We start from the raw sequence: 12,810 nt of genomic DNA, 5'->3' as shown, positions 1-12,810 counted from the left end.
CCGGGAGGCCCGGCCCCGGAAAACGCAGCAGCCGCGGGCAGGAAGGACCGGCCGCGCTGCCCGGCGGGGCGGGGCGGGGCGCAGCGCGATGGCGGCGGCGGCGGCGGGGCTGGTGGCGGCGGCGCTGAGCGCGCTGCTGATGGCGCCGGGCCTGACGCAGCCGCAGCGGGCGGCCCCGCCGGCGGGGAGCGGGCCCGGGGCTGGCGGCGGGCCGGGGGCGGCGGAGCGGCGCCCGCTGCGGCGGATGGACCAGGCCCTGCTGCTGGTCCGCAACGAGCTGCCCGCGCAGGGCCTGCGCCTCGCCGCCCTCTCCGGCTCCTGCCACCGGGTGAGCGCGGGGAGCTGCGCAGGGTCGTGCCCTCCGTGTGTCACCCCCCGGCCTCCGCCTTCGACAGCCCTGCCCGGCCCTCGGCGGGGCTGCTTGGCTTTCCTGGCCCCTCCCCGAGGCCTTTCAGGTCGCTTCGCTTCGGTTTCACCTTCGAGCCGGACGCTCCGCAGCGGGAGCTGCGCCCGCCCCAGGGCGTCTTCCCGTGGCTTCTCCTGCGCAAAGCAGGGCCCTCTTGCAGTCTCCTCTGGCACTAATGAGCTCCTTCCACCCTCTTCTTCCACAGTGCTTGTATCAGTTCCTGGCGTTTGTCCCACCAAGCAACGGGAGCCAGACAAAACCGGGCACGGCAGCAGTCATGGTCGATACCCAGCACCCCCTCACCCTGCAGCTCAGCGGCTCCGTGGGTGACAGAGCGCTCTGCAAGTACGTTGCCCAGCCTCAGGGAACACCTGGATAGCTCTGCTCTGTATTTGGGGTTCTTTCTTCCCTTGAAGTGCCTATTGCCAACTCATCATCCTCCTCTTCCCTGAGCGTTTAGACCTAGAGATCAGCCTTCCCCCCACGGCTGTAACTGTGGCATACACTGTCACTGTGCTGAAAGGATGTAGGTGCAAGCAGGAGCTGAAATGGTACGTGTTGAGCCAGCATGTGCAAGTACCTGTTTTCTCTTGCAGAGAGTCTGTAGTTCAAGAAGACAGCCGATGTAGTGAGCAATGCATGTGTGGTAGAGCATCTGTGTTTGGCTAGGGGAGGGTCAAAGGCAGAGCTAGGCAGCTCCTTGCTAGATCACACTATTAGGTCAAGTTTTCAGTTTGCCTTTCCTACAAGCATTCGGGCTTACAGCCCCCCAAATGCTGCTCTGGTACCTGCACTTAGTAGTGATGGCTCAGCAAGTTTAATTTCCTTTATCCTTTGCAGGATTCAGTATCATTTTGGAGAGTTTGGCAATTACTCCCTTGTGGTAAAGACCCTAAGTACAAGCACCAAAACTGTTTCTTGTGACCTTATCATCAATGAAGGCCCTATCAACAGCTACCTCCGTATGTAAATGCTCTGTTTCCATCTTTCATTCTACAACTTAATGTCCCAGCAAAAGCAACTTCCTAATAACCCCGTGCAGCCACTCATGCTGTGCTGAAGATGTCATGGGGTTCCTCCTCTCTCAGCATCTTACCTTATTAGGTTTTATACACCCATCTTGAGGTCCTGACCAGGATCAGGCCTCTTCGCATGATATACTGTATGACTACAACCTTTTTGCAGCAGGGATTAGCCTAGAAAGATCAGTGGGTATGTGTCTGGCTGGAGATATTTTTGTAGCGAGTTCCTGTTTCCTCGCATGTTTATGTATGTACACAGAATCCTCCCTATTCTCCCCTCTGTCTTGTTTCTCAGACAAAAAGGGAAACAATTAATGCAGTGTTTGGATTTTTGTTATTGCACTTCTAATTTTAAACATCATGTTTTCCTTTTTTTGTGCATCTCTTTTCCAGGGCTGTTTCAAACTCTCATCTACATCTCTTCCATTCTTTTCCTTTGCAGTAGGTTATTCTTCAGTCTTTCCAGTTTTTCACCTGTAAAGAAAAATCCTCCATTCTTGCCAACTTGGTGTATTACCCTCTCCCCATCTTCTTCATGTTGAGGCTTTTCTCTAAATCTCTAGTTTCTTCTAGCACATCGACTCTTTTCTCGGGTTTGCCTTGTGATTCAAAGGAGTTTTATTTTGCCTTTTTTTATGCTGAGATGTGCCATCCTTGAGCTGCACTTTGAAACTAGCCTGCTTTGGTTTTGGGTTGGGTTTGGGTTTTGTTGTCATTTTATTTGTTGTTGTTTTTTTTTTCTCTCTGGGTCTCAGGCTGGGGATATGGAATGCATGGAGAAAGTGGTGTGATGATTGGTGGGTTGGGCTTTTTGTCATATTTGCGTCATGCCTGGCCAAGCCCAGGCTGCTGAATTGTTTTGTTAGATCATTTATGAAGTTGCGTTCCTCTCTCTTTCATGCAGCTATTCTCTTTGCTTTCCTGGTTTACATGGGGATTCTTGCTATCCTGATTGCTGGGCGCCTTCTTATGAAGTAAGTGAACAGTATCTTAATACCTCCCCACACTTGAAGCGGGGCCACCGGTTTCAAAACACTTGTCATAATGTGGTGGTACCTCAGAGTTCCACTGTAGCCCTGCCTACAGAGCTGATCATTAACAAGTTGGGCTCTGATAGCTGTCCATGTGATAAAGAATTCAGCGATACGATTTCCACTGAGAGATATCTCACAGCCTGGTTAGCTTGTGTGTAGAGCAGTTACTGCAGAGCAGCTGACCTCTGTTATACATTTGCATGCACCCTGCCTCACCCTCCCATGACTTGTTCCTGGGTCTAGCCCTCAATTGGCAGTACAGGTCAGTGGGCCCTCAGCATGTGTAGCATATGCAGCCTTCCATCCTGTGTGCTGAATTCCCTGAGTCATCCCTGTTTGTAAGCAACCTGAGAATAAAGCCCCTAAACCTGAGCTTGTGGCAGTGTCATTACAGAGCTGGACTTAACTGGGGTCCCAGGTACTGGCTGAATCTCAGTATTGACCTATGTGAGCTGGGAAAACAGGAATAGGGACTGTCCCAACTTTGATTTATCCTGCTAAATAGTTGGCTATAAAATTGGCTATAAAGTACTTACTGTTTTGTTCTGTGTTTTAAACTGTTACTCATTTCCAGAATTGATCCAGTCAGAAACTGGGTTTGCCAGACACTGAACCCCAGAGACACTGATCATCTGATTAATTCTGTGAGTGACCACAGTATCTTTAATTTACATTCTGTAGTGTTTTAATCTCTGAGAAGCAGACACTATGCAGATATCTGGGGACTTATTTATTACTAATCATGTTCCCTTTGTGTTTATTCCCTTTGGCAAATCTTGTATTGATGTCAGATGGGCAATTTTATCTCAATGGAGAGTGCTAGACTGGGCTTCCGTGCAAGTTTAGTGGATTTCCAGTAGAGCTCTTTCAAGTCTTGAACATAACAGTTTGTTTTCTCTTTAATTCCCTTGAAGCAAACATGTTGGTGAAAATACTGTCCCCTTCTGACATAGAAAGTGTAACAGAAGGGAAGAAATGCCAGCTTTTTTGTCTGCTTCCAGTGCAGTAGGAATTTTAGCAGGATCTACGCTTAAGTCAAGATGTCTCTGGCAGCCCTATAGCTGGCATTTCTGTATGAGCTGTGTTTTGTACCAGAATATAGATAGATTATCACAGTCTGGGCTTCATATCTAGGAGGCCCAAATCTGTATAAAATCAAAAAACTTAGGAGTACAGCTCTGCAGTAATCCTTGTAGTTGTTTATCTCTGTAGCTGTGTTATAGCAATGTCTCCTTCCTTATCCCTTCACTGGGGCTGATCAGAGTGATGCAGTGAATTTGACTGGAAAGAAACCACTCCTGCATTTAACAGGATTCATTTTCTGCCGGTTTAGCTCTCTAAACAGTCTCTCTGTGGTGTCAGAAAAGTGCCAATGGGATGGATCCTGTTTGAGTCAGCAACTGGATCTGCTCAGCTCTGTTGTAAAGCAGCACTCTCAGAGACGGCAAGTCTGTGGCTGATTTGGACTGGACCCAACTCTCATGAGTCTCAAACACAGGCTCTTTTCACTGCATTGCTGTTTCCACCCTGGTCAAAGGTGGAATGTGGAGCATCTGCAAGTATTATTGCAATACGGTGGAGCCGTGAAGGGGTTAGAAGTAGCAAGTGAGGAAACGAAGAGAAAGATGGGGAGAACAAAGACAAACACAGTATATGAAAGTTTGCTGACCTCTGTTCTCTAGGCAGTTGATGCAGCTGCTGACTCACCCATTATGTTTTTGGTTTGTTCTCAAAGGAGCTCGGGTCCCCGCACACAACAGACTCCCCTAGCAGCAATCCCACCCCGCGCTTGTGGAGCACAACCTCTAGGCAGCGCCTGCGTTCCCTGGACACATTCCGAGGGTGAGCATAAGACCTTGTTCAAAAGCAGCTCTTCCAAGGGGAATGAGATTTTTCCAATGGTGGTTGGACAGTGTATGGAAATATATAGCAGATGGATCGTTCAGGGGGGGTCTGTTTTAGTTGGAAGATACTCAAGTTTTTAATTCATGGATTTTCTGAATCACTTTGCAGTTGATCTAGTTTGAGGAAACATGAAAGTTGTGGCAGAGAATAGAAAAGCACAACATAGGTTCCATGCAAAAACATTATGTGGAGGATCTTACTTTGGTTCACCACCACCCATCATCTTGGAAATGCTGTTTCCTTGTTGGCAAAGCTGGAAACCTTGTACATAACCTTGCTTTAAAACAAAACAAAACCAGATCTCACAGTTAGAAATATTTTAATGGGGGCAAAGATTAACTGTGTGTTCAAGTATATGTATTTAATTGACATGGGATACTTTGTGTAATTTCTGTTGTTGTCTTTTTTAGGCTCTCTCTTACAATTATGGTGTTTGTTAACTACGGAGGAGGAAAATACTGGTTCTTCAAACATGAGAGTTGGAACGGTAAAGTACAATTGAGACAGTTAGTCTGGGTTTTAACTGCAGCAGTATCTAGATATGGTTAGCACCACAGCTGCTGCAGCAAGCTGTTGCTCAGCTGAAGGCTGGGAGGATGCTCTGCTAGTTTTTCTTGGCAAGGTACCTGGCCTGTTAGGTTATTGGGCCAAGCAATGTATAGTCCTGCTCATCAGACTACAAAGCAGAGTGGCAAGATAATTTCAGATCACAATCTGTGTGCAACCTTTTCATTTCTGACACAGGCTTGTATCTTTAACTGCTCTGTGTCAAGCTGATGGGGCTTGATGCTGTACAAAGATAATGTATTCATTGGCAAGCTAATGGGGAAGGGGTTGGGCATCAGGCTGCCCTAGTGGAGAACAGCAAGGATCCCATCCTTGAAATCTTTCTTAAGACACAGCAACCAGTTCTGACCCTGTTTTTGAAGAATGGAAAAAGCAGTGAAGCAAGATGGTTAGTTCTGCTTAAGTTTTGTTTATAATGTGGTTTAGATTGTGGGGCATCAAATAATTGCAATAATGTTGTTAGATTTAGGCAGGGTTTGAGGTAAATAATGTGTTCCTTCATATTTCTTTGTAGGATTAACAGTGGCAGATCTGGTGTTTCCATGGTAAGTCTTCCTGAAGAATAGTTCTTGTGTCAAGCAATGCTTGATGTTAAGGGTTGCGAGGAGAATGTTGTGTGCACCTTGCCTCCATGTGGAAATGTGTTTGGAGGGGTGAATTTGGGTTAATCATTGTGAGGAATCTGACCCTCCAGATAACAGCATCATCCTTATGAACCAGTAGAAGAGCCAAGTGCCTTTGGCTGCCCCATATCCTCTTTCCTTCCCCCACACAGTGTCAGTGGGAGGCCTAGGTTTACCTTGCCAGTGGGAGTGCAGAATCTCTTGAGGAGCTCATTGCCATGCTATTGTGCTGAAGGTGGTAAATCTGGCAAGATTCAAAGCTGGACTGATGTCTATCCAGAGATAAAATAGCCAAGGGAATTCTGGATTAAGCTAATCTCTCTATAACCAGAGGATGGTTTCATGGGGAAGCAATTATCCCATCTGCTCCTAGCATACTTCTTTAAAATACAAACCTGCTGTGGTTACTCTTGGAGATGGGAGCTGGACTTGTCCTGTTAACCTAATCTAGAGGGGAGGAGTGGGTCAGTTCTGAATTTGAGTCATAAGATTTGCAACTTGTGTCCTACTGCTCTGAAGATGCCAATTTAATTTTGGGTAATGGAATTTTTTGGTGCCGTATGTATTTCTGCAAAAAGACCAAAATGCAATTACTTCCCTGAACTTTATCAACCCAACTGACCACTGAAAGGTGTGGCAAGGTCCCATAGTGGAAGCTCAGTTGTCTCTGAACTTCTAGCAACTGGAGTTAATAAAGTTGTCCAGTTTCACTCAATGCATGTATTTCTCTGTTGGGCTAATGCAGGCTACTCTGTTAGCTTCAGCGTTTGCTGTCACACGCATGTGTGATGAGACATCTGTCAGCTCCATTTCCCACCTGCTCTGTTCTCCAGGTTTGTGTTCATCATGGGGACATCAATATTGTTGTCACTGAGCTCCATGCTGAGGTGGGGAAGTTCCAAGCAAAAGGTGTTCGGGAAAATCATCTGGAGGAGTTTTCTGCTAATCCTGCTGGGAATCTTAGTTGTGAATCCCAATTACTGCCTTGGACCTTGTGAGTGGAACTTGCTCTCTTCCTTGTATTTCTGCAACAGTTGTTCCTGCTGTCTTGGCTGTGCTGTTGAGAAACAGTGTCAACCTTGCTGTACTGACCAGTTGCACAGGGGCGGCTGGATGGTATCCTGTAGAGTGCTGTTCAGTTCTGCACTGACACAAACAATTATCTCTGTTTAATCCCTGTGCTGACCACTGTTTATCATCTTAGTGCTGACTTTCCCAAGGTTATGATTTACAGGAAGTGGGGTGGAAGAGTGGAGGTGTCCCTTGTACCTGCAGGTGCAGTAGGTCTCAGCTCTCCCTGGAGAAGGGCGGCTTTTTTATTTACAGAAGAGCCCATGTCTGCTCCTCTTCCACGTTCTTGTGTGTTTTCCAGTGTCCTGGGATAATCTGCGTATTCCTGGTGTACTCCAGAGGCTGGGATTCACGTACCTGGTGGTTGCTGCTCTCGAACTCCTGTTTACAAGGGCTGGGGCTGAGAGTGGGGTATTGGTGAGTTATATAGAGAGAACAAATGTGATACTGGAGTAAGGTTTGGGAACTTTTGCTCTTGTTTGGGCACAAAGAACGCATGAGAAATTATGAGAAAACACGTAGTATTGTACCTGATGTGTAGTGCAGCGTGACCTGGAAAAATTCTGGTGAACATGCAGCCTTCAGTGTCCCAGTCTGCATTTCATCACATCTGGCTTCGCTGTATTTGAGGATTTCACTGATCCATTCAGATGGTGCTTAGAAGCAGGCATTCCCAGGCACTTTTGATGACTTTCCACCACCAAGGACCCCAGAGACAGGCATCTCTATGCTGAGTCCTGTGGCCTGTTTTGTCCAGTTAATTTTGGCACTGTTTTTTTCACAGCAGGGGAATGTAATACTGCTTTTTGGCCTTTCTGGAGTCTGTTTTCCCAAAAGGCTTTTGTTCTACTCATGAATCAAAATTCCTTTTGACATTTTCCAAGCTAAAAAACATTGTGGGCTTTTGTTGTTGTTGTTGTGCTTTTTTTTCCTCCCCCTCCCCCAAGTAATTAAGTGTCTGGAAATCATTTGTGAAGATAAAAGGTCTATTGCTAGAACCTAGTTTTGTAATGACAGCAGCTACTTCTTGTATCTGTGGGACTGCCTGCCAGGAAGTACAGGATGTCCCCAAGGGCATGGTTTTTACTTGCCAACTTATACTGCCTCTCCCCCCACCATGTCATGCAGGAGACACGATGTGCCGCTCTGCAGGATATTCTCCCTTACTGGCCACAGTGGATTTTCATTGTGGTGTTAGAAGTGATATGGTTCTGCCTGACCTTTTTGTTACCAGTGCCAGGTTGTCCCAGGTAAGACTGCATTCAGACTACTTTCTGTGGAGTATCAGATTGTTTTTCTTCTACAGAGTATAAAAACCACTTTATTAGCCATAGGGAAAGAATGAAGAGGAGAGCTTTTAGACCAGTGGGGTTAAGGGAAGCCTTCATCACGTGAAAAAACTTCTCTTTGGCACTAAAGTACTAAAGTGTTATAAAAGTGACATCATTGTTCCTTTCTATCTAAAGAAGAAGATTAAAATCTCCCTGAGGTCTGTGTACAGCAACATATGATCATCGCAATGTCACCCCTGTCTACCTTTGCCCTTTTAAAGGGTCAGCACCTGCAGAGCAGGTGGAGCAGCTGGCTGGGCAGCCGGGGCTGAACTGAAGCATTGCTTTATGCTCCCAATACTGCCTGTCCCATGACCCAGCTGCTCGTGGCATTACAATGATCAAAACAATGTGGCCACCAGCCAGCTGTCATGCAGGACCTGTGTTTCACTGTGCCTCTGGCCACGGAAAACATCGAGCATTTGGTGTGCTGGCTCAGTGGACCATCTACTGTTCAGGTGGAATGTACCAACACTTTGTGTCATAACCTGTTTGCTTGTGTTGTAGGGGCTATCTTGGTCCTGGGGGCATTGGAGACTTCGGAAACTACCCCAACTGCACTGGAGGAGCAGCTGGTTACATTGATCGTTTGCTTCTTGGAGAAAACCATATATATCAGCATCCCTCTTCAAGTGTAAGTAGCTTTTAGCTTGCAGTACGAAGCTGTAGTCACACACTGAACATAGCTGTCAGGAGGAGCTCGGGAATGATACGTGCAGGGGGATGGAAAAGAAAGGACATTGGTTGCTCAGGTGTCCTGTAACAACATGTTTTCTCTCTAAGGTGGTTTACCAAACAACAATGCCATATGATCCTGAAGGAATCCTGGGGACAATAAATACCATATTTATGGCATTTTTGGGACTGCAGGTACCTATCTTCTTTCTGGCTGTGTGCTATAATGGGATGATTTGAAGGAATCATGGAAGTGGGGAGGCAACTTGGCTTCTTTTCATAAGGATGAGACTGGTTCTAACGAAGCTTTTTCCAGAGCAACGCTTTCAGGCTGACTTAGCCTGAGGTGACTGTCAGAGTAGAATCTAATCTAGCAGTAGCTTGCATTAGATGAACCAAGACTTTTCTCAGTTGGACACAATAAGTTTGCAAAACACGAGCTAAGAAACCTCCTTTGCTTGTTTTAAGGTTGGGCTTATGCTGGGGGGAGTAGGCTGGCTTTTCATGTTGGAAAATAGGGCTAGAGATGCACAGACTTTGCAGCTTAATTTTAAACCTACGATTTTAAAGGCCACAGTTGTACATGTTCCCTGTTGTTGATTTTCCACACGAGATGCAGCGTTAGCAGTCCTGCATGGGTGCTACAGCTGTGCTCACCTTTCCAGACACCACGGAGGGGTGGTACCAACATCAAAAGATCACAGCTCACCTCTGTGTTCAAAATAGGATATCATGATGATTTTTGATGCAGTTCTAGTTAGTCATTGTTGGCTCTTCTGTCTGTGCAGCAGCTGTTGACTGAACTGAACTCTGTGTAGTACTCGATAAAAATTGATTGGGAATCTCTGTGGGGTAGAGCTTGCAACTGAAGTGTGACACTGAGGAATGAGTCATCAGGACACATTTCTTAGTGGTGGATGAAAAGGAACATGCAGTCCTAGCAGGCCAAGGTGTGACAAGGCACTGTGGAAAAGCTGTTGGGGCTTGCCAGGGAGTCAACGTGGTGCTATTCCTTCGTGCAATCCTTGCTGAGGGAGATGGATGGAGCTCAGTCATGTTGTGTTAACCTAACAAATTTTCTTGCCCCCTTCCTCAGTGTTAACCATTGTAGGTAAGGGAGAAAAAGTGCACCTCTATGGCTGAGGGGGTTTTATTTACTTATTTTCCCCATCTGTGTCCATTCTTTGCAAAAAGTTCCCATTCTGAGCCTTTCAGCCACTTAGTTGATATAAAACCTATTTGTGTTCTCTGTCTTAGCACAGGTAGCTGGTGGCAAATATATCTGGCTTTTGAGGTGTAGTTACATTTATGGGCATTAATTGTTTTTTTTTTTAATTCTTTTTATATTAGGCAGGAAAAATTATCTTGTTTTACAAAGATAAGCACAAACAAATCATGAGTCGGTTCTTCATATGGAGCATAGTAATGGTGAGTCAGATAGCTATGTAGCTCTTTAATAGATGTGTATTTTTATGCAAAGCAAACAGTATTCCTGAAACTTGTTGCAGTGATTATATAAACTTTAGCAACTTTCTATTTCAGGGAATTATTTCTGCTATCTTGACAAAATGTTCTAAAGAAGAAGGGTTTATTCCCATAAACAAGAACTTATGGTAAGCAAAGAGAGATGACTTTTCATATTATTTTCTTAAAGTACTCATTTACCTTGAAAAGTGTTTTACCTTTCTTACATTGAGATCTGTCTGTATCACATAGTTCTCTAAATAATCTTTCTACTGAAAATGTGCAGGTCAGTATCGTATGTGACAACCATGAGCTGCTTTGCTTTCTTCCTCTTATTGCTGATATATTACCTTGTGGATGTCAAGAGACTGTGGTCGGGTGCTCCATTTTTCTACCCAGGTCAGTAGAATCACAGCAGAAAACATTTCCTTCAGTTCTTTCTGCACCTATACTATCCTTTTGTTTTCTGTGCTTCCCTCATCTTTAGAAGAGTTGGGATTTAGAATGAGGTAACCTATGGAGGCCAGAATTATTAACTTGAGCTAAACCTTTGTGTATAACTGGGACACTAGAGACCAGATATTTAGTAGAGAGAGACTGTCAAGTTTTTAAATGAGGGCTGGAAGCTGCTGTTGCCAGATGACCATTCTCAGTTTGCTCTTTAGTTAAGGTCCCAGGGAACAGCTGCATAGTACCAAGCAAAATACCACAGCTGGTTCATTGTTAGGACTGCTGAGACTTGGGAAACTCAAAGGCCTGTCAACTGAGTAATACCACTTCTGAAGATGTAGAAGATTAAGTCCCCTGGGCAGCTGTGTAGGTTCTGTCTCTGTTTTTTTAGATAAGCCTGTCTCCCAAAGCATTGCATTGTGGCTTTAACCACACTGGAGTCTTGACAAACATCTGAGTACAAAATGCAAACCCACAGCAGAAGGAACCTTTCAGCAGCTTTGGTGTCTGGATGGGAAGACGGGTAGGGTGACAGCACAGTATTGTATCTCCTACCAGAAATCCCAGAGCTCTGAAGGGCAGTCAGCATTTGTTTATAAAGGCAACAGATCTGACCAAATAGGTTGGCACTGAGCCACCCTCAAGACAATAATGGGTTATTATGCTCCTTGTCAGTAAAACTGCAGGATACTTACTTGGCTGTACATTCAATTTAGCATATAGATTGTATGTGTTTCTTTCCAATAAGTGTATTGGGCCCTCAGACTGTATTTGAAAACACATGTGTGACATCTTTGGGACAAGTAACATTAGCTATTGTGCTTAGCTGGTGTCGCAGTGCCACTCTGTTTCATAAGCCTGGCATGCCTCTGCCTGCTTATTCTGAAGCAAGCTCATACCTGCTCTTTCAGGTGGTATGATCTGTGCTTACTTTCAGGAATGAACTCGATCCTGGTCTACATTGGACATGAAGTATTTGAAAACTATTTCCCATTCAAGTGGAAGATGCAAGACAGTCAATCCCATGCAGAGCATCTGACTCAAAACCTCACTGCGACAACTCTTTGGGTCATAATATCCTATTTACTTTACAGGAGAAAGATATTCTGGAAAATCTGATGGAGATTGTCAAGATGTAGCAGGCCTAGATTCTGATGGGGCAAGTGCATAAGGTGCATTAGCCTGGAATATTGCCATATGTGATAGGCTGTATAACTAAAAAGGGATACTAGTTCAAGTTTACAGTGCCATGGAAGTTGTAATCAAGACTTTAATGTGACTTAAGGGACAGTATTTTCCTATTTTGCAAAAAATTGCTAGTCTGCTGCAGTTGCTCTGTTTTCTGTATTTTGTAAATATTTTACTGATCTCCCTCCTTTATATAGAGAAACAGAATATATTACAACAGTTGGGCAGTCAAAGAGAGCCTGATGGTGCTTATGAAAGGAACTGAAAGGGATCTGGGTGGTGACTGCAAGGGGTTATCAGAATGGGACTGTGGTCACAGTTGTTGCTTCTGACAAGGCACCCCCTAACTCCTGTTATCTGAGGTTTGTATATACCCTTTATACCTGCTGTATGCCTGTGCCACCCTGGCTACTGGCACAGATTTCACTTGGCCACCTTTTTGACTCTGGAGCACTGGCAGCATCCTCAGCCCTACTTTTGGGTTGGTGATGTAGTGACCATCTGGGAAAGCTCAGGGGTACCTCTGTGCTACCACATGCTGTGGAAGGTGGTGACTCAACTGATCATTCTTCTTTGTGTTCTTCTATATTGGTCTTGGATCAAAACCTTAGGTTTAGGATCTTGCTGAAGCTTGCTGCCAAAGGTCTTTTCTACTGGCTTATTAATCAGCATGCTGCTGCTACAGGCTTAGCAGCCTCTTTGTGCATGTTTTGGGCCTTGCATTACATGCCTCTAGCATGGATGAGGTCCGAGCTTCACATGCTACACTCTAAGAGTGCAGAAAGGCTGGTTCCTATTGACTTTGTATAATCACTTGGATATTACCAAAGTTTGATCAAAGCAATCCTCTTTATAAATGGATTTAAGAAGGGCCCTGAATCGGAAAACCAGCAATATATGCAGAATTCAGTCAAAAAGGAAGAGATAGCAGAACAATAATAGTTTTTGGAAACTCAAGAAACTCACTCATGCTGTGATTTCTAAACTAGTGTTAATAAAAAGCCTGAAATACCCTGCTGTCTTCTCTGTGTATGTATAAAGATAGAAAAAACTAAGATGCACACCTTGGTATAA

The 12,810-nt window shown here is 45.1% G+C and overlaps 1 protein-coding gene across 3 annotated transcripts; it reads left to right on the top strand.

Annotated features, from left to right (window-relative positions):
• The first annotated feature begins 4 nt into the window (after positions 1-4).
• Positions 5-12,749, top strand: HGSNAT (heparan-alpha-glucosaminide N-acetyltransferase). Of its 3 annotated transcripts, XM_051618471.1 has the most exons (17): positions 5-328; positions 612-751; positions 1,247-1,368; positions 2,333-2,402; positions 3,037-3,106; positions 4,198-4,304; positions 4,778-4,854; positions 5,449-5,479; positions 6,391-6,551; positions 6,930-7,045; positions 7,757-7,878; positions 8,467-8,593; positions 8,743-8,829; positions 9,985-10,062; positions 10,177-10,247; positions 10,385-10,497; positions 11,486-12,749. In XM_051618471.1, exons 1-17 carry the CDS (start codon positions 89-91, stop codon positions 11,665-11,667), a joined length of 1,914 nt encoding a protein of 637 aa, XP_051474431.1. In that variant the 5' UTR covers positions 5-88; the 3' UTR covers positions 11,668-12,749. The 3 variants fall into 3 exon arrangements, with proteins under 3 accessions (XP_051474431.1, XP_051474432.1, XP_051474433.1); XM_051618472.1 differs by lacking the exon at positions 9,985-10,062; XM_051618473.1 differs by lacking the exons at positions 5-328; positions 1,247-1,368 and having other exon boundaries at positions 672-751.
• The last annotated feature ends 61 nt before the right edge of the window (positions 12,750-12,810 follow it).

The sequence above is a fragment of the Apus apus genome, chromosome 4 (assembly GCF_020740795.1).
Source record: "Apus apus isolate bApuApu2 chromosome 4, bApuApu2.pri.cur, whole genome shotgun sequence".
In the NCBI taxonomy this organism is placed as follows: domain Eukaryota; kingdom Metazoa; phylum Chordata; class Aves; order Apodiformes; family Apodidae; genus Apus; species Apus apus.
This window is presented reverse-complemented; position numbering and strand designations above follow the sequence as displayed.

Bases quoted from the DNA above. Each gene is read 5' to 3' on its own strand.
- HGSNAT (XM_051618471.1), top strand. From the start codon at position 89: ATGGCGGCGGCGGCGGCGGGGCTGGTGGCGGCGGCGCTGAGCGCGCTG. The intron at 4,855-5,448 runs GTAAAGTACAAT...ATTTCTTTGTAG, and splicing joins CAAACATGAGAGTTGGAACG to GATTAACAGTGGCAGATCTG. The intron at 10,063-10,176 runs GTGAGTCAGATA...TTTCTATTTCAG, and splicing joins TCATATGGAGCATAGTAATG to GGAATTATTTCTGCTATCTT.